General features: G+C 36.3%; 1 protein-coding gene across 1 annotated transcript in view; it reads right to left on the bottom strand.

Moving 5' to 3' along the window:
- Positions 1 to 21,675, bottom strand: part of LOC110457136 — a 38,676-nt gene that overhangs the window by 1,415 nt on the left and 15,586 nt on the right. Inside the window, exons 14-30 of the mRNA XM_021508247.1 lie at positions 21,068 to 21,295; positions 17,005 to 17,120; positions 13,607 to 13,646; positions 13,137 to 13,234; positions 11,613 to 11,724; positions 11,244 to 11,422; positions 10,474 to 10,584; positions 7,628 to 7,708; positions 6,305 to 6,428; positions 5,060 to 5,233; positions 3,671 to 3,895; positions 3,407 to 3,519; positions 2,686 to 2,752; positions 1,892 to 2,128; positions 913 to 1,155; positions 549 to 782; positions 189 to 278 (exon numbers count right to left, since the gene is read on the bottom strand). Coding sequence (XP_021363922.1) covers positions 189 to 278; positions 549 to 782; positions 913 to 1,155; positions 1,892 to 2,128; positions 2,686 to 2,752; positions 3,407 to 3,519; positions 3,671 to 3,895; positions 5,060 to 5,233; positions 6,305 to 6,428; positions 7,628 to 7,708; positions 10,474 to 10,584; positions 11,244 to 11,422; positions 11,613 to 11,724; positions 13,137 to 13,234; positions 13,607 to 13,646; positions 17,005 to 17,120; positions 21,068 to 21,295 — 2,472 coding nt within the window. The remainder of the gene's footprint in view (positions 1 to 188; positions 279 to 548; positions 783 to 912; positions 1,156 to 1,891; positions 2,129 to 2,685; positions 2,753 to 3,406; positions 3,520 to 3,670; positions 3,896 to 5,059; positions 5,234 to 6,304; positions 6,429 to 7,627; positions 7,709 to 10,473; positions 10,585 to 11,243; positions 11,423 to 11,612; positions 11,725 to 13,136; positions 13,235 to 13,606; positions 13,647 to 17,004; positions 17,121 to 21,067; positions 21,296 to 21,675) is intronic.

Below are 21,675 nucleotides of genomic sequence, written 5' to 3'. Positions count from 1 at the left end.
GCGGATCTCATTTATGAAATAATCATTTTACCAGCGCAATGTAAGAGGTTGGATGTTTTTATCTCTAGCAATCGCCGTGAAGGTATAAAAAGAAAGAGTAATCAATGAGAAGGAGTATGCTTAATTAACATATTGTATTGTAGTTACAGGATGAACTGTTAAAAGCTGACCAATGTGAGTAGTTTTACCTGCACTATAGCCCGTGTTTGAACTCTTATTGCCAGCTGTCTGAGCATTCCCTGTGCTAGCCTGCGAATGACCGGTTGAGAAGTACTTTCCTGTGAATAAAGAAGTGAATATCATGCAATGGATCCTTTTCACCAATTGTTGTTAAAAACGATAGATAACGAGTTTCCTAGATAAAAATAATAAACCTCCCTTTGTTTGAAACATACAGGAACACGCCTGTTACGAAACTATTGATATGGAGGTAAAGCACAATTATGAAGAACATTAGTTGCTAGCTTTACAACCAAATTCTATAGTTGGGTTTTGTACACATGGCTACCACAGCACACAAGTATGGAGGCTGCCGATCTCATACGTACTAATGTAAAGGTCACAGACGTCATGCGTGACCTTGCCACCCTTCTTGAGAGGACGATTACTTGTCAGTCGACACAGTTGAGTTGTATTACAGAAGGCGAAGCTCTGACAGTTGGTAGCCTCTGTAGTGACGCAAAGCTTGGCACAGTCATCCGCCGTCACATCAGTGTAGTCCAGGGTCTTCCCAAACGTCATAGTGGACCGTGACTTTTTCTGAAAGTCATCTATGTAGTTTCCTAAGGGAAAAAACGACTTAAATATTTACCATCAAGTACTCAGTGATAATTACAACATCCGTCAATCAATGTAAGATTAAGTTTTATTTATTTTACTGCAATTATAAAACAAGTTTATCTTTTATCTTACTGGTGTAAAAGGAACACGTTGGACTGGTGACGAGGGAGCTGGCGGGGAAGTCCAGTTGGTGTTTCTTCATCAGGCGACACGTCTTGGTGTTGGAGCAGTATTCGAAAGACTTGCAAGGGAACCCGCTATACTCTGAACATTGTTTGGCGCACAAATTGTCCGAGTTGACTTTGTCCAGCTCTTTGTCCGCCGTGACCGATACTACCATCCCAGGGCTAGAGGTATACCTATCTAGGTAATTACCTTCACAAATAAAAACATACCATACTGTCAATATACAAGGAGAGACACCAACACAGAAGGTAGTGCATCGTACCTCCACTCACCCATATATAACAGAACGGAGGAGGAGACAACAGGGTTTTATAATGAAATACTATAAGTGAAATATTCAGTAGCAACAACATGATTACTCTATTTAGAAATCGGTTATTGCTGTAAATTTATACATTTTCGCGGATTTTAATAAAATATTAATGTGTTTCCATATGGACGTATGATAGTTATTGGCCGCTATTACCAATTGACAAGAAACTACTCGTTATGCGTTATATAAGTGGTTCACGTTGATTGCCCCACAGTACAGTTGCGCATTGACGCAAAACATGGCACTGGGCACAGAAATTGGGCTCAGAACATTGTATTTATTGACTTTGGGCACAGAAGATATATAGTGACATCGTTACACAATGGTACCTTGTATTGATATATTGAATAACAGGACACGAACAAATTTGGGTAAGATTTTTTCGGTCAGTGATATCTTTTAAAACTAGCGTTATCTAATCGTTCTAATATATCCGAGTGTTGTCTATGCATAGTAATTGAGCATTTTTCTAAATTAGTCATCATACCGGGTTAAAATAACAACCGTTTATGATGGATATATTAGAGGTTTCTTGGTGTGGTAATAATATAAGCTTGCCATACATTACTGACATAAGGTGGAACAGGAGTAGGACCAGTGCTGTGTACATACGTGAATATACGTCACAGAAGTCATGATGCGTAAGAGTGGTATTCTGGGCGTCGGGATGCGCTTTGTACAGCAGGCAGTCCCCTTGCTTGTAGCAGAAGTCAAAGGACAGACAGTCGAACGACATTTCTGTCAGGCAGGCGTCGGCACACTCGTCTACAGATATTCCGGCCACATAGCCGCTGTTCTTCACTATCAGGATGTTGTTTTCTGTCAAATTAAAGTGACTGAGTACCTGACCTGAAACAAAAAACATTAACATATAAGCTATTGCCGCCATATTCTTAAGAGAAACTTTATATCGGATATGGTAGTCTACAACAGACAAAGCTTGTGTTTGGTGATTTGATCTACTGTGTAGAGTTTCCTTATGTTAGCTATGGTCTGCTCCTTTGGAGTGACCTGATGTAAGATAGGGTCTGGTCCTTTCGAAGGACTTTATGTTAGAGATTGGGTGCCCCTTTGGAGTGACCTTATGTTAGCTATGATCTGCTTTGTTTCATTGATTTTATGTTCGCTACGGTCTGCTCCTTTGGAGTGACCTGCTGTTCAAATGCTAGAGTCTGGTCCTTTCGAAGGACTTCATGTTAGAGATTGGGTGCCCATTTGGAGTGACCTTATGTTAGCTAGGGTTTGATATTAACTATGGTCTGTTATACATCACTTTTATTATAAGTTGTGACATGGATATTATACTAGAAATTCTAACTGTTTCCGAAATGTAATTTGATGTATTGTGTACGGCTTTTTATCAAAGTATGTCGAATGAATACATTAATCCATAACTATATACTAACTTGATGTCGGATATCTGCTCGCTCTCACTAAATTGTCCCTTATTTGGTCAGCGATAAAAATCGTTGTCTGCAAAAAAACACGAAAGCAATGAAGTAAAATAAATATAGCACAGCATTAACAGACAAGGAAAACACACTATAGCATAAGAAACAGTTCAAAATATAACATACAGTCAACACACATAGCCAAGATGACAATCAAAACACAATAAAACAAATATACTGTGAGACCTGAGATAGAATCTAACGATCTTTTCTTTCCATAAAATACTCAGGTTGACATCTCACTGTACACTTTGACTTTATCCAAACAAACATGTAAATACGTACACACACTCACGTACCGTACAGTTTGATCTTACCCAAATCTCTCATTGAACAGTTTGACCTCACTCAAACTTACACACTTTCTCATCGTACAATTTGATCTTACTCAAATCCCTTATCAGCCAGTTTGACTTCATTCAAACGTACACTATCTCATCGTACAATTTGCCCTGTTCTGTTTGAAGCCGCATTACTGTAATATCTTTTGTATTTTATGTTGCAATACAGTCAGTACCAACTGTCGTTTTGCCAATAAATTATCAATTATTTATATTCCAAATTAGTCCCGTTAATACAACGAAAAATTCTTGACTATTTAGACGTCTGTAGATAAGCGTCACTTCATGAATTTCTCACGAGAAATGTCTACAAGTGATGTTAGAAGAGTACGTACATTGCCGCCTTCCAGGATAGGTATCTGGAATAGTCCCTTATAGATAACGTCATTCAGCTTGACCATGATAGCGTCGATACTTGGCTGCACTGCATCTGTGCTATTCACGGTACCTTTGAACATTAAATTATATATTATTTTCATAACGTAAAAGACATTTAAAACATTACCCTTTGTATTTTGGTAGGTGTAAAAGATAAAACGACGCTTTAGAGCTGGAGATGACATTTTACTAGCAAGTCACATAGATTCAATATTACTCACGTGAGTAGTGATCGCATGTGCTACTGGATGAGAGGGCTGGGCCGTCGTCCACGTGTTCCTTACTGAGCAGACAGGTAGAGGACGCGCTGCAGTAGTCAAAACTCTCACAGGGGAAATTACTCTCTACTCGACAATAGGTGGCGCAATCCTTGTCCGACATGACATTGCTGTAAGTGGCATCAGTCTTGTGAGGATTAGCTTTGGAAGAAGTCTTAGTGAAGTCAACTGAAATCATAGAATATCCTTAAATGAGATTTTGGTGATTTTAACTGAAATCAAGACACAACCTTGTATGAAATCTTATAAAAGTCAACTGAAATCGAGGCACAGTTTTACTGAGTTCCCGCTAAAATAAACCGAAACTAAGACCTTGTATTACATAAAGATGTGCAACCAACGGAAATATAGGCACAGCCTCAACATGATGCGTTTAACACAAAAACTAAAACTATGAGGCACTTGGTCTTAATATATCTTAATCAAAACACAAACGTGAATGAAAACAACATATTAAAATGCGAGCGATCACATACATATACTATGGCTTCATTTTATCTGGGTATTTAAACTTTGTAGTAGGGGATATAACACCCGAATCACAAATCCCTTCCTTCATGCACTTCTACATAATGATGTACTTTCGCTAAATATAAGATATGGATATAAACTTTATGCAGTTTTACAACAATTGTGCAATTGCAATTACATGTACTTTCACACCCTCACATCGCAAACGGGGGAATTGACAATAAACCCACAAGACACTCTAATGAGCATAATAAAAAATTCGACCTTCATATCACACAGAGAATTAGCATAAATGCCTGCGAGGTCCTGATGATGAAACCATAGTCTTCATTAAGCTACATCTTTTGAAACCCTGCGTGGAAAGTTTTGCCGTCAGCAATCCACATCTGTTCTCTGTCAGAGTGTTTGCACTTTCAGAAACAAGTGACTTTTGCGGAGTCTTATTTCAGTCAGTTATTTATTGTTGTTGTATTGTTACTTATCATTTCATAACGAAAACTTTACTATTATCAAAATTAGTATTAATTATATCACTTTTTAATGATACATTTCCACTGGTAACACAAGTTTGAAGGTCATATGATAACTATTGCAATACGTTATCCTTCCGTTTTGGTAATTACCTTAATCTTCAGTATAACAGTGATCTCTGTTGAATAGTGGTATGATATACACAACTTGTTTTTAATTTCAAATTAATCAGTGTTCCTTCTTTTTTGAATTCATATCATCAAGCCCCTAGCGAATACCTGATGAGTCCTAGAAGGACAAAACAGCTGTATGGTGCAATTTTAATTCATTTTTGGCATACTGTATCTAACACTCTTTTACAATAAGTGCAATCACGTGTGTTTGTCTTACCAATGAAAGGAGCAATGTTGACAACCGTTCCTATGAGTTTTACATAGTTAGCGTCGTACGTCACTTCCGTTCGTTGAAATCGAATGGGTGAAGCCATGGACGCCTGTGCCAGCAGAGTCTGTGCTTTCTTCAGAAAAACCTTCACATTAGCATCTAGAACAGGATGATATGAACCTGGAAAAGGACGTTTGAAAATCATAATTCAAGTCATGAGCATAGGATTAAAAAACAGTAAGGCATGAAAAATCGCAAGCACAACGAGAATCGTTAAATGAATCATATAAAAAATATATTCCACATCGTCAGCACACAGGCACAGCACTGTGTCAGCACACAACCATACATTTTACCATAATTTCAACAAACAATTACTAGGTATTAACAGTTACAACATATACCACATCAATAAAAAGACCGTATACCGGGTGTTTTTGAAGGATATGAGATAAAACGTTAGCGTTAATAAGTAAAATGTGTATTAGGAACAGTATTCTTAGCTGTAAACAACCCTTCAAGATGTTAAAGCTGACAGTGCAAGTTAAAAAGCTTTCAATGGAGATTTAAAAAAATCAATTGTTTTTCTATTTTTGAGATCTTCCCCGTATATTCCGACAATCGTTTCTGAGGAAGTGCCGACATTATTTTTTTGCTTGTTTGATCGCGAGTATGGGTCTCGCTGGGTATAAAAAGCGCATTAGCTGTCAAACCGGTTATCATTTGTTAAATATGTGCACAAGGTGACACTACTTTACTATATATACTAGTATATATATAGAACACTTTCACGCACGATATTTTACCAACATTTTGATCAGTTGAATAAATTTGAAATGGAACTCATCAAAGATATCATTTATATAGGAAAAGTGGAAATCTACACTACTAAGACTAAGAGTTCATAATACAGTTTTCGTGTGTTGATGCAGTTCTATGCACAAGAAAGACCGATGGCATTTTATAGAAGTGTGTTCAGTAAGCCATAAGTAACAACAATAACAACAAGGAAGAAATGGTGGAGATCTCTAAACCAGAAAAACATTGATTGTATTTTTAAATAAATCTCAATTGAAATCTTTTAATAACATGCCCTGTCAGTTTTAAGTTTTCATACATTCAACGCTACGATATATTATTATCAAATTATACATCTCTACAAGATAGTATGTTTTAACTGTTTCATGTGACAATGAAGTGCCCAAGTGTGCAATGAACACACACCACCAGAGCGTCATTTAACAATCTTACCAGGAAATCGTATTAGGAACTCTCGTTTCTCTGTTCCTCCGAAGCAAGGGGTGATATCAAAATTGGTCAGATCTGGATCTTGTAAGTTAAAGTCGAAAAAGTTGTAGGTGAGGAATAAACCGATCTGTAACGAGAAATGTTTTTATTATTTACACATTACAAATAAGGTCATGTATGTGAAAATTTACATTTAAGTATTATCTAGGTTATCCAATGAACGTAATGGTATGCAGCAATCATCCAAACTTCTCTCTAACACTCTAAGTATATACCATTATTTCAGGGTTACAGTCGCACTGTGACGCTTTCTATTCCAGAAGGAGACTCAATGGCATGTTGATTAAAAAAAATAACAATTTCTTTTGATAAGTCTGAAATATTTTACCTTAGAAATGTTTCTTCTATCAGAACTAATGGCTCTTTTATTATTTAGACTACTATACATCATACCGAACTGAAGGCACATGCTTTGTTCTCTTATATCATGAGTCGATATAAATATATTGCTGTACAATAATTTGGTGCATTTGGGACAAAAGAAATAAAATGATGCTGAGGATGAACCTTCTGTTGACAATATCCTGGTTGAGTTCGATTCAAAGTTTCCAGCAGACTGTAGGCATTCCTCTGGTAACACACTGCATCCTGCTTTTCTTGGTCTATTTGTTTTTGTTTTTATATGCGTTTAAATTTATTTAAAAACTAACCAGAACTGGTAATACAAACCTTGTCAAGTTCATCAATTTCACTTTCAGTGTCTACGGTGTGCTTTCGATCGTTAGGTAGCAAGAAGTTTATATACACATCGACCGTATATACCCTCCTGAACCTGGAATCAAGGTCAGTACTGACTTACCACTAAGCAGGGTTTTCCGATCGTGAAGTTTCCTTTTCTTGATAGTCACCTGCCTACGTCCCCAACCTACACTGACTGCATATCAAAGATCATTTGATATTCAAGAGCCTGCTCCGAATATCACTTCGGTTTTGAATTATTCAATAAGCGATGTCAATTCAAATCAAAACATTGCTCATATTAGAAGCTATGTGAGAACTAGTGCTTACGCAATAAAACAATGATATTGGGATGTGCCAGCTAGCCGGACTGTTATGGTAAGGTAGGTTTACGCTATTTATTACATCAACTACATTCTGCTCGAACATCGTTGCTTATAAGATGGATATTGAGGAAAGTGCTTCCACAATGAAAAATAAAGATATTGGGATGTGCCAGGTAGCCGGATTGTTATGGTAAGGTAGGTTCATTCTGCTCGAATATCGTTACTTATAAGGAAGTCGTTTACAAACGGCTGCGATACTTACTTCCTCTGACGAGACGTCCATTCGTATTGGCTGAGATTGTACCGGGATATTGCTGCCAGATGGTGTCGTCTTCCAGGTGTCCTGCGAAGTACAGGTAATAATTCTGATACATTACCTCCCTTTGTTCTGCTAATATATTTTATTGAGCAGCAAAGAATATGTTTGTAAGATCATGCATTTGATACTTTCATACTAAATACTATTTTAATATTGGTTGAATACGTTGTAATGTTAGCTAAACACATTGATATATTGGCTAAACATATCGTTATAGTAGCTGAACATATCGTTATATTTACTTAACACCAGGTCATATTGACTAGAAAACCACACACACACACACACACACACACACACACACACAAACAAACATCAATAAAAGTCATAATTCATTTCATTGCAAATTGACCAATTATTTCATATTCATTTATGAAATAAAATGTTATATTACATTGCATTTGATGGTGAACCATTGACAAAGCTCTCACCAACAACCCAGGACGAGTTGCGCAACATTATCATGACCTCGGAGCTTGATCCACTGCCTACAGACCTATTAAAGCAATGTCTTGAAGCACTGCTTCCTTTGATTACCGCAATCATGAACAAATCATTGGTTGAGTCAAAGGTTCNGACGTCTGAAATACTCTTATGGAGTGACTGATACCGCAATATATTGGATACAGTCATACCTGAGTGAACGACGATAGTGTGTTGCCATCGGATCTGCCACCTCACATGACAAAGTACTAGATTTCGGGGTTCCTCAAGGGTCGGTGTTAGGACCACGAAAATATTGTATGTACTCCAAACCGATTGGAGAGATTTGTTGTCGCCATAGCCTTCGCTATCGTTGCTATGTCGATGACACACAAATGTACATGGTCATAAAACCACAGGACAGTTGTAATACAGTCTCAGAGAGTCTGGAAGCTTGTCTGACAGATATCAGTATCTGGATGAACGCCAACATGCTTAAACTTAATCAAGAAAAGACGGAACTAATCGTCTTTTCCCCAAAGTGTCAGCAAACAATGGCTCTCCAGCTCAAGGTTGGTGCCAGAAATATCGAGGCTGTTCCAGCTGTTAAAAACCTAGGGGTATACTTTGACAGTTCTCTGAACATGGAGAAACAAGTGAACGCTATTGCCAAATCCTGTTACTACCAGATCAGGAACATCGGCTGTATTCGGCAGTTTCTAACTGCAGATGCATGCAAGATTTTGGTGCATTCACTTGTTACCTCTCAGTTGAATTATGGTAACGCCCTGCTCTGTGGTTTATCTAACAAACTAACTAGTCGTCTGCAGAGGGTCCAGAACACTGCAGCACGGCTAGTTACTCGTACTCGAAAGAGAGAGCACATCACACCTGCGCTTTATTCGTTGCACTGGTTACCTGTACGATACAGGTCGCAGTACAAAATTCTGGTATACACATACAAGGCAATGAATGGAACAGCTCCTCAGTACCTACATGAGCTTGTTACCCTGTATCAGCCGTCAAGATCACTGCGGTCGGAGTCAGAATCTTTGTTGTGTGTCCCAAAATCTCGTACTGTGACCTACGGAAACAGATGCTTTGGGAGGGTTTCGGCTATGTTATGGAATAGCTTACCATCTGCTATTAGGAAGTCAAATACCCTGGCCAAGTTCAAGAGGGACATAAAAACTCACCTCTTCACGTCTGCATTTTAGAATCTTTGCAAAGACGTCATGTAAATACCACCCTTTTATTTGTTCAATTATGTGCACATTGCTTGTTAAATGTATGAAAGTGATTGCAAGCCTTTGTTGTCTGTTTTCACAATTATAACCATTACTATTATCCGTTTTTTGTAAAGCGCCTTAGAGTAATTTTACAAATTATATAGGGCGCTATATAAATGTTGTATATTATTATTATTATTTATTATTATTATTACCTTTCATTACAACCGAATAGAATTACATCACAAATTTATTTCAAAGTGATGAAATTAATTGTGTTAAATTCAAAAAAAGGAATGTTTTATGGCATTGCATTTCAAAATTATGAACTATATAACATTTCAATTGCATAACTGATGCATCAATTTAAAGAGTTAAATCGTATTTGTTTATTTTGAACGGAATTTTCATTTTAATGCCAAAAAGCATTGCATACGAGGACGCATATAAATAGTCATATCATTTTTTATATCATATATTATTTTAAATAATATATTACATATTTAATAGGACTATGTATGACTTGGGCCTTCTTTGACCTCCATATTTAGAAAAATTATAATCCTAAAATACTAAATTTTCCCGATTATGAATTGTTGTGTTTGATAGATAGGATTACCGTTGTAACTAGTTGAGTTTTTCATGAATAAGAAAAAAAAGCTGAATATTAAATTACATTTTGTAAAACATCACATTGTGTTTCTGTTTGTTGAGAGTCATTAAAGGTGACCATGGCAACGACAAATGAACTCCAAAACATATTATTCAAATCAAAAAAGGGGTATTCGAATTACGATAGAATAAGTGACCAATAAAGGCCGTAATGATATATAGTCGTTTAACTGCAAAATAGAATATTGTAATGCATTTGATTACAATATCATATTCTTTTTATTGGATAAAAATCGTATGAAATATTACATCGCAATTAATAATTATAAAAGCAAAACAGCTTTTTAAATCTAACCTTAATGTTGTTTGAAGATTTTACAGCGTAATGAGAAAATATAACACCTCCAAAAACAGCAAATGAATTCACTTAACTTTTTTCACTACATTTATGTATTACAAAAACTTTGGATAGAAATGTGTTCACTTATTGTGTTATTACAGTATTGGTAATCGTTGTATACATACGTAGGCGAAGAAGAACTGGAGACGACTGGTAAACTTTGTTGAGACGCCCTGTAGTTTGAATTCATCAGTGATAGTCTCAAAAATTATACACAGAATTCCTCGAATGGTTTTCTAAAAGACCAAAATGAAAATAAATTAGATTTCGATCATTTTCAAAAAGAAGGCTACTAATCAAATCTGCAAACAATTTTATTAATATACACCTTATTATCATAAAATAAAAACAATATACACTTTTTTTTATAATTTAATGAGTATGCAATCGAAACATTACAAATATCAATATCATTATCATGAATATTCAATTGAACAAAATATAATCAATTTATAATATCATCAATATGCAATCGACAAAATATAAAATCAATTGCAATATACTGAATATGCAATCAATTGAAAAATAAGTTAACATCACTCAATAACAAGAATTATAATTCATGTGTAACATAAAACCGCTAACTCATCAACAAGAAGTATTTGTATAATCTTTATTCTACTTTATACCATGATAAATTAATTATCATTGGTAGTATATAGATGATTAACAGTTTATCACACAGTATTTTCATGAATTGGCGCACGTGGATAAAATCGAGAGGCCACCGCAGGATTCAGGGTTTGTCGTGAGAACAATCATCGCTAGCACGTGGATAAAATCGAGAGGACACCGCAGATGGACTCGAGTTTTTATCCACGTGCTCGCGATGATTGTTCTCACGACAAATTCTGAATACACAGCGTGATAATCTATAAACTATGGTTATATCTACCTGTCCCGAATATTTATACACGTTGTTGACATCAAAGAAGTCCAGCGGATTTTTCATCTGTACGACGTACGCACCATTCTTCAGAGCATCCTTCCTGTTAGGGTTGGAATCGAACGTGCTGCTGGCTACAGGAGTGATGCTACAGTTTCCAAACGTCCTGTCAATTGTGTAGGCAAGACCTGTCAATACGTTGAAGGATGACAATATAAGAAAGCTATTTAACGAAATTGTAAATATATATGAAATAACGATGTTTTGTAGTCCATTAACGTTTCCTTTGTTTATATTATTTCTATGTTTATTGATTCAGAGCTCGAATAACTGTTTTGTTGACTTTTCAGTGCTTTTTTTTTTTACAAGAGGTCTCACCTGTGTTAAAATCGTTTATATACGACATTGGATTTCCTGTTTTGAATTTCCCGCCAGGCGGCGAAGTAGCCATGTCGTAACGCACTAGTTTGTAATTGTAGTCGTACCAAATCTGTAATACAACACAGCAAGATTCATATGAGTCACACATGTGATGTTATGATGTTAAATTAATGGAACTTCTTCTTAAAACCGCGAGTCATGAGGCGAAAGGTTTGAAAATCTTGATTATTGTTGACTACAGAGCTCAACAAGCTGCTATTGGTATTGTAACCGAGGAACAAAACCAAATATGAACTTCAAAACCATACAGGTGAATGCACCTTTAAGTATTCTGTAATAGATATGAAAAACAAATGAATTTACACTGCATCAAACAGTTGTTTCGCCTTTAAGGATACTTGGGACAAAAAAATGTGGAGTTCGAAATTCGTGTAAGCTACGGCTGAAATAGGAAAGTATAGGCGTAAAACCCTTAATTCTATTTTTGTTTTAATTTAGAGGAGTACTGGTCAATTTCAAAATAAAAAGGTGAGTAAATTGTGTATTTCAGTAGTGCCGTAGCATACATGTATGCTTCTATGCTCAAGCAACCACTAAATATTTGAAGATATTTTTAATCATGTACATTGTATAAGTATTTATTAATTTCTTTTTTAATGATTAATATGGATCGTCTGTATCAATCGTAAAAAGGAAAGAATAAAATAGAAATAAATCTTCTTCAAAATTTTAGTCTTATTCAAACATTGAAAAATCTCAAAGGTTTATGTAGAATTCTAAATCAAAAACTAGTTAGTGAAGTAATATTATTCATATAAAAAGTAGTGTTTTACTTCTTAATAATCAGACTAAAAGGATTTTCCAGAATACTAGAGATTGCTTCTAGGGCCTAGTAGAAATCTATTTTTTCAAGCTATAGGAGGGGGAATTCCCCCTCCCATACCCATCCCTCCTCCGGCCGTATGCGCATCAGACGCTCGACCCCCTGTAAGCATACACTCCCAAAAATGCTTTGCTACGCCACTGTTCAGGAACCATGCAACTAACTACCCACATTTAATTAGTGTGGCCATTAAAGTTACGGCCAACCTCGAGGACTAAGAAACATACTAGCAGAGTCTACCGCCTTGTATCTTAAGGACTCACACAACTAAATCAGCCCATCAGCAAGTGTTTCATACGTTTATAGTTCCTATCTAAGATACGTTCCGGCTAATTACTGGATCACTGAAGGAGTTTAATAAGAAACTGATGACAGATTTTTAGATAAATGAAATGTTCAGGTATTTAACTTTTGAAAAATGTATACTTTTGATTTATTTCCATGTCTGTGTGCGGATCTTCACAGGGGCAACATGTCTGGGGGCGTTTCTGTTTTGGGTCACCGGTTTTGCTTGTAAATTTCCGGTTGTCAACTGTGACACTGAACTTCAAATATTACAGTTATTAGCTAAAATGTTTGGCAATAACTTATAGTAAATGATTTAGTTGTGTGTTATACAATAAGGACATGCCACGTACGCGTGCTTCGTAGGCCATCTGAACATCCGGGACAACGATTTCCAGGAGGTAGGAGAACTGGCTATCCACTGCGGGAAAAGGATCCGAGGATAACCATCCTATGATTGGTGAAATGAAGCGTTATGACAAATTACAACGTGATCCCGAAGAAACAGCTCAGTTTTGTGTTAATAACATTCAGAAAATGCTTTATTGATTTGCGTAACTCCCTTAATATTTTCTAAGTCTTTATTTTTGTACTTTAATCTAACAATACAAAACCAAAGTTAGTCTGGTGATTTATTAAATTGATTCTTTTGTGTTTTAACAAAGCATTCTATTCCAGTCTTAATATATCGAGACATATTTTTTATCAGATTTTTGATATCATAACAACGTTTTTTTCATACGTTTTCATATCTGCATAATTTTAATTAAGGGACATTTTTAACTTTACTTTTTATAAGATGAATATACGGTGAAATACTTACCAAAAATAATTTCAATTTCTACTGCATTGTAGTAAGTGGTCTGTAAATTAGATATTTGTTTGATATGAATTTCATTGCAATATCAACACTATGTATATCAGGCCGATATTTCTATATGCAAAATTCATCACTGGAATAGTGAAGTATCAATAAAAATTTACTGACAGAATTTAAAAGAAAAGACAAACCAACCTAGCATCAACACTTAGTATAGGAACAATTGAGACACAAACAACCTAACCCCCACAGGAAGAACGTTGGAGCGAGCAGCTGCTCATAGAGAACTCCCCACAAGGCACCCATCTAAACGGTTCAAATCATCATCAGTCCATTAAGTACTGGTTTCTCTATCCCAGCCCCATATTCTGAATATCTTGACATTTTTTTTTATTATAAGAGTCCTGTCAGTTCGAAAATTGTTGTCCATCATTAACTATTAATTTGAAAAACACTGTCAGTATGTAGTAAACTGTTATAGGTGTCTATAATAGAATAAAATAAGAAGTGCTAACATGTTTCATAATGATGTATAAAATAATGCATGGGCTGTCACCTCAATACTTACAAGATGTCTTAAATCCTTTCATTAACAATCAAAACAATAATCCCTATTTCCTCAGACAAACAAGACTGTTTAATCCACCAATATGCAGAACGAATAATTATTTTGACAGTTTCCTCCCTCTAATGTACCGCACAACTAACACTACTGATAATGATCTCTTAAACTCCCCAACTCTTGCAACCTTTAAACACAAACTGAATAAAGATATTATTATCGATAATGAATCAACCTTAATTTTTAAAACTGAAGGTGATAGACGGGCCAATATTATTCTTTGTCAACTTAGAAACTTCTGTAGCAATTTAAATTTTGATTTATTCAATGACCATTTAACTGACTGTCCCTCTTGTGCTTGCTCTTTTGAATATGAAACAGTTTTCCATTACTTTCTTGAATGTCCATTGTATAATGATCTCAGACTTACTTTATTTACTTCTGTTGATAATTATGGAAATCATAACCATATTGATACAAACATTTTTCTACAAGGCTGTCCTGATTGTGATGGACTAACAAACAGACAGTTACTTAATGATGTACAGTTATTTATTGGTAAATCTAGGCGTTTTAATCTCTATATGATCTAACCAGCCATGACCTTATACTTTATACTTTTATACTTTACTATTCCTATTCCAATTATACTCCACAAATAAGTAACTTTACCTACTTTTCTATAAATGTTATTCTTCTACGGACATAGGAGTTTTAAGTTGAGCATGTTTGTTTGTTGTTGTTTGTTGTAAGATTTGTTCAATCTGTCTTGTTTTACAGTTTCCATCTTATACATTGAATTACACATAGACTAGCTATCTATTTTCATATTAAACTACAATAACCGTGTGCATATATTTGCACATGGACTTTTGGTCAATGTCTGCCAATATCTGTGTGATTTGATAGCTATATAGCTTATATACAATTGTAAAATGTTATAAAAATAAATAAAACCTGTGGAAGTGTTTTGTGTGTGATGTGAGAAGTGTGAATGTATTTGTATTTCAGTTACGTTAATTAAGAAGGAGTTACATCCCTTTAATAAAAAAATATATAATTTTCATTTCAAAATTGATGTATTAATTAAATCAAATAAAAATAATAGAATCCGTTAATTTAGCAACCGCTGGAGAGAATTTATATAGGCTTTGCCTGTTATTCCATCCAATTGACTTGTATCAACTTTGTCAATAAAATTTGTTGAAATGAAAAAAAATACTTGTAGAAAGAAGTATTTTTTAACTTAAATAAAAAAAGTATCATAAAAACGCATGGCTAAGATCTCTATACTGACCGTCATGTCTTCCTCGTAGTCTGATTTATAAATTCACTCACGTTCAGATCTGCCTAGTGCTCAGAGTCATGTCTGCCTTGTTGTGTTATTACAATGCTCAAAGCCGTGTGTGGCTTGTTGTGTTATAACAGTTCATGTCTGCTGTCTGACTAGACTATATCTGATTAGTTGTCTGATATCTGTTAAAATAGTTATGTCTGAATAATTTAATCCTGCTTGTAACAAGCATTTTCATTGCCTTAAAAAATCATGTTATCGACCCATAACGTAAAAAAATTACTTCGCCATTTGTAACGTCGCTTTTGATTGGCTGATTCAATGGCGTAATAATTTCTAAGAGACACAAGTCCATCAATAAAAGTGGATTTCCACAGGGATTGTGTATTGTAGATTAAATTATAAGGATTGACTTGAATATGTTTTTTATATTATGGAGCTAAAACACAAAAAAAACGTTTATTAAGAGTACACTCTGTTTATTTGTGTTATATCATAATAACATGAAAAATATATTCAAGTTAATCCTTAACTAGTTGTCTGATATCCGTCTCATTGTAATTTTTGTCTTGTTGTCTGATTTCCGTTTCAGCTGTCATAGTTGTCTGACAGCTGTTTCACCATTATGTCTGACTAGATGTCTTGTATCTTTTCTCAACGTCATGTCTGTCTAGTTGTCTGATATCATTTCTCTCTGTTATGTCTGTCTAGTTGTCTGATATTATCTCTCTCTGTTATGTCTGTCTAGTTGTCTGATATCATTTTTCTCTGTTATGTCTGTCTAGTTGTCTGATATCACTTCTCTCTGTTATGTCTGTCTAGTTGTCTGATATTATCTCTCTCTGTTATGTCTGTCTAGTTGTCTGATATCACTTCTCTCTGTTATGTCTGTCTAGTTGTCTGATATCATTTCTCTATGTTATGTCTGTCTAGTTGTCTGATATCATTTTTCTCTGTTATGTCTGTCTAGTTGTCTGATATCACTTCTCTCTGTTATGTCTGTCTAGTTGTCTGATATCACTTCTCTCTGTTATGTCTGTCTAGTTGTCTGATATCATTTCTCTATGTTATGTCTGTCTAGTTGTCTGATATCATTTTTCTCTGTTATGTCTGTCTAGTTGTCTGATATCATTTTTCTCTGTTATGTCTGTCTAGTTGTCTGATATTATCTCTCTCTGTTATGTCTGTCTAGTTGTCTGATATTATTTCTCTCTGTTATGTCTGTCTAGTTGTCTGCTATCATTTCTCTCTGTTATGTCTGTCTAGTTGTCTGATATTATCTCTCTCTGTTATGTCTGTCTAGTTGTCTGATATTATTTCTCTCTGTTATGTCTGTCTAGTTGTCTGCTATCATTTCTCTCTGTTATGTCTGTCTAGTTGTCTGATATCATTTCTCTCTGTAATGTCTGTCTAGTTTTCTGATATCTATATTGACTTCAATGTCTGTCTAGTTTTCTTATATCCCTTGTTATTGCACGTCCGTTTATTTGTCTGATATATTTTAACCCCGTCATGTCTGTCTAGTTGTCTGGTATCTGTACTCACCGTCAGGTCAGCCTCATAAGCTGGTATCTGCAGCATGTTATTATACACAGCCTGTCGCAGGTTATTGTAAGCTCTAAAAACATCAATTTCCTGAACCATCGGGCCTGTTACCGTTCCTGTCAGCACGAATAACATGAATGTTTACATGTTAGCTACGTATGTGATTTAGTACGAGTATGCTACTGTGACTAAAGCAAGTAAGATGTTAGTCATGTGATTCTGTTAGTGACATTGTTGGAGTATTTCTGACACAACACATGGCATGAACGGCATACGATTCTTTTAGTTAAACAAGTAATAAGTACGATTATGAAAGTTTTATGAGCACAGAATGTAACATGTAAGGTATTTGATACTAATAATATGTTTCTGTTATTACAAGAATAAAAACATTTGAGGCATGTGATACATTAAATAATACTCAACCAGTAATATGTGATATTTTTTTGTATTACTCCAGCGGCCACCCATGTGGGGATAAAGTAACAACTTTACTCCAGTGGCCACCGATTTGGGTATAAAGTAACAACTTTACTCCAGCGGCCACCGATTTGGGTATAAAGTAACAACTTTACTCCAGCGGCCAGCTTTCTTGGGATTAAGTAACAACTTTACTTCAGTGGCCACCTATCTGGTGATTAAGTAACAAATTTACTCCAGTGGCCACCTATCTGGGGATTAAGTAACAACTTTACTCCAGTGGCCACCGATCTGGGGATTGAGTAACAACTTTACTCCAGCGGCCACCTATCTGGTGATTAAGTAACAAATTTACTCCAGTGGCCACCTATCTGGGGATTAAGTAACAACTTTACTCCAGTGGCCACCGATCTGGGGATTGAGTAACAACTTTACTCCAGCGGCCACCTATCTGGTGATTAAGTAACAAATTTACTCCAGTGGCCACCTATCTGGGGATTAAGTAACAACTTTACTCCAGTGGCCACCGATCTGGGGATTGAGTAACAACTTTACTCCAGTGGCCACCTATCTGGGGATTAAGTAACACATTTACTCCAATGGCCACCTATCTGGTGATTAAGTAACAAATTTACTCCAGCGGCCAGCTTTCTGGGGATAAAGTAACAACTTTACTCCAGTGGCCACCGATCTGGGGATTAAGTAACACATTTACTCCAGTGGCCACCGATCTGGGGATTAAGTAACACATTTTCTCCAGCGGCCACCGATCTGGGGATTAAGTAACAATTTTACTCTAGTGGCCACTTATCTGGGGATTAAGTAACAAATTTACTCCAGCGGCCACCTATCTGTGAATAAAGTAACAACTTTACTCCAATGGCCACCGATCTGGGGATTAAGTAACAATTTTACTCCAGTGGCCACTTATCTGGGGATTAAGTAACAATTTTACTCCAGCGGCCACTTATCTGGGGATTAAGTAACACATTTACTCCAGTGGCCACCTATCTGGGGATTAAGTAACACATTTACTCCAGTGGCCACCGATCTGGGGATTAAGTAACAATTTTACTCCAGTGGCCACACATTTGGGGATTAAATAACAATACTCTTATGGCCACTCATGAGGGGAATGGGAAACACATTTAGTCAAGTTGGGATTAAGTAACATCTTTACCTTACTGAACATCCATGTAGGGATAAGGTATTCTAGTGAACACCTATGTTCGGATTACATAACAACTTTCTCCAGTAGACACCCAGTTAGAGATTAAGACTCAACAGTGATGCTATACACTCAGTGCTGTAGTCAACAGTGATGTTTACACTCAATGCTGTAGTCAACAGTGATGTCATACACTCAATACTGTAGTCAACAGTGATGTCTACACCTAATGCTGTAGTCAACAGTGATGTCTTCACTCAATGTTGTAGTCAACAGTGATGTCATATACTCAATGCTGTAGTCAACAGTGATGTCTACACTCAATGCTGTAGTCAACAGTGATGCCATACACTCAATGATGTAGTCACCAGTGATGCCATACACTCAATGCTGTAGTTAGCAGTGATGCCTTCACTCAATGCTGTAGTCAACAGTGATGTCTACACTCAATTCTGTAGTCAACAGTGATGCCATACACTTAATGCTGTAGTAAACAGTGATGTCTACACTCAATGCTGTAGTCAAAAGTGATGCCATACACTCAATGCTGTAGTCAACAGTGATGCCATCCACTCAATGATGTAGTCACCAGTGATGCCATACACTCAATGCTGTAGTTCGCAGTGATGCCTTCACGCAATGCTGTAGTCAACAGGGATGTCTACACTCAATGTTGTAGTCAACAGTGATGTCTACACTCAATGCTGTTGTCAACAGTGATGTCTACACTCAATGCTGTAGTCAAAAGTGATGCCATACACTCAATGCTGTAGTCAACAGTGATGCCATCCACTCAATGATGTAGTCACCAGTGATGCCATACACTCAATGCTGTAGTTACCAGTAATGCCTTCACGCAATGCTGTAGTCAACAGTGATGTCTACACTCAATGTTGAAGTCAACAGTGATGTCTACACTCAATGATGTAGTCAACCGTGATGTCTACACTCAATGCAGTAGTCAACAGTGATGTCTACACTCAATGCTGTTGTCAACAGTGATGTCTACACTCAATGCTGTAGTCAAAAGTGATGCCATACACTCAATGCTGTAGTCAACAGTGATTCCATACACTCAATGATGTAGTCAACAGTGATGTCTACACTCAATGTTGAAGTCAACAGTGATGTCTACACTCAATGATGTAGTCAACAGTGATGTCTCCACTCAATGCTGTAGTCAACAGTGATGTCTACACCTAATGCTGTAGTCAACAGTGATGTCTACACCCAATACTGTAGTCAACAGTGATGTCTACACTCAATGCTGTAGCCAACAGTGATGTCTACACTCAATGCTGTAGTCAACAGTGATGTCTACACTCAATGATGTAGTCAACAGTGATGTCATACACTCAATACTGTAGTCAACAGTGATGCCATACACTTAATGCTGTAGTCAACAGTGATGTCTACACTCAATGCTGTAGTCAACACTGTTTACTACATCATTGAGTGTGGGCATCACTGTTGACTTCAGTATTGAGTGTAGACATGACTGTTGACTACAGCGTTAAGTGTAGACATCCCTGTTTACTACATCATTGAGTTTATGGCATCACTGTTCACTACATCATTGAGTTTATGGCATCACTGTTGACTAAAGTATTGAGTGTATGCCATCACTGTTGTGTACAGCATTGAGTGTAAACATCACTCTTGACTACAGCATTGAGTGTAGTCAACAGTGATGTCTACACTCAATGCTGTAGTCAACAGTGATGTTTACGCTCAATGCTGTAGTCAACAGTGATGTCCACACTCAATGATGTAGTAAACAGTGATGTCTACACTCAATGCTGTAGTCAACAGTGATGTCTACACTAAATGCTGTAGTCAACAGTGATGCCATACACTTAATGCTGTAGTCAACAGTGATGCCATACACTCAATGCTGTAGTCAACAGTGATGTCTTCACTCAATGATGTAGTCAACAGTGATGTCTACACTCAATGCTGTAGTCAACAGTGATGTCTACACTCAATGCTGTAGTCAACAGTGATGTCTACACTAAATGCTGTAGTCAATAGTGATGCCATACACTCAATGCTGTAGTCAACAGTGATGCCATACACTCAATGCTGTAGTCAACAGTGATGTCTACACTCAATGAAGTTGAATCGGTACTGAACCTTAATTTGTAACTGAAAAAATAATCATAATCAGTATAAAGATTTTTGAATAATTTTGTTCACAGCCTTATGCATTATTCTGTCTTTTGCATTTCCCATGATACATTGTCATATACCCGTGTTTCTTGTTTCACCATCTACAATTTTCCTGTTCATGTTTAAGAGTAGTATTTAAGTGTATCGTATCACTGCGTTTAACTAAGGACGCAACGCATGTTATGTTGCATACTAAGCTAAGAAGGGATTCCACGATTTAGTTGTAAACAGTCGTAAAGTTCAGTTTTTATGATTGAAGGAAACCATTGAATCCGCTCCATATTTAAAATGAAATGCAATACTTACTAGAATAGTGATCGCACGTGCTCTCGTGCAGGACAGATCCGTCCCCGATGTGGCGTTTGCTGAGTCGACAGTTGTTATCGGTGTCGCCACTACACCACTCGTAACTGTTACACACGAAGTTGACATTGTTGATACAGTACCGAGCGCAGTCCTTGACATTAGCCACGTATCCGTACGTCTGGTCTCCATGGCGCTCGATTGACTTCTGCGCCACCAATGTAAACTGAGCTGTAAAAATAAGTCTACTCATTCACTAATTTGAATACTTTTTAAAAAAATAGCTTGCAAAATGAATGTATGAAAGAAAAAATACAATAACTTACAAAATGTTTATGTTTCTATAATATCAAAACGATGAATACTTTTCTTTGCGTTATTTCAAATTTGCTGTTTTAGTCCAGTAATGGACGTACCACGGTGTCAGAGGAAAGACACATTCGCTGTTTATTGCAAAAGGTAAACCGAAATTCCAGAGTAGAACAAGAGGCTTTAATCGTTGACATGGAATTTTCTGTTTTAACTTAAAGCCTGTTGACTACTGAATACTTTAATCAAATAGTGCAAAAAATATAAACTATACCAAGGACTGAGTTCATCGGGGCAGTGAT

The sequence above is a fragment of the Mizuhopecten yessoensis genome, unplaced genomic scaffold (genome assembly GCF_002113885.1).
Source record: "Mizuhopecten yessoensis strain PY_sf001 unplaced genomic scaffold, ASM211388v2 scaffold9025, whole genome shotgun sequence".
In the NCBI taxonomy this organism is placed as follows: Eukaryota; Metazoa; Mollusca; class Bivalvia; order Pectinida; family Pectinidae; genus Mizuhopecten; species Mizuhopecten yessoensis.
This window is presented reverse-complemented; position numbering and strand designations above follow the sequence as displayed.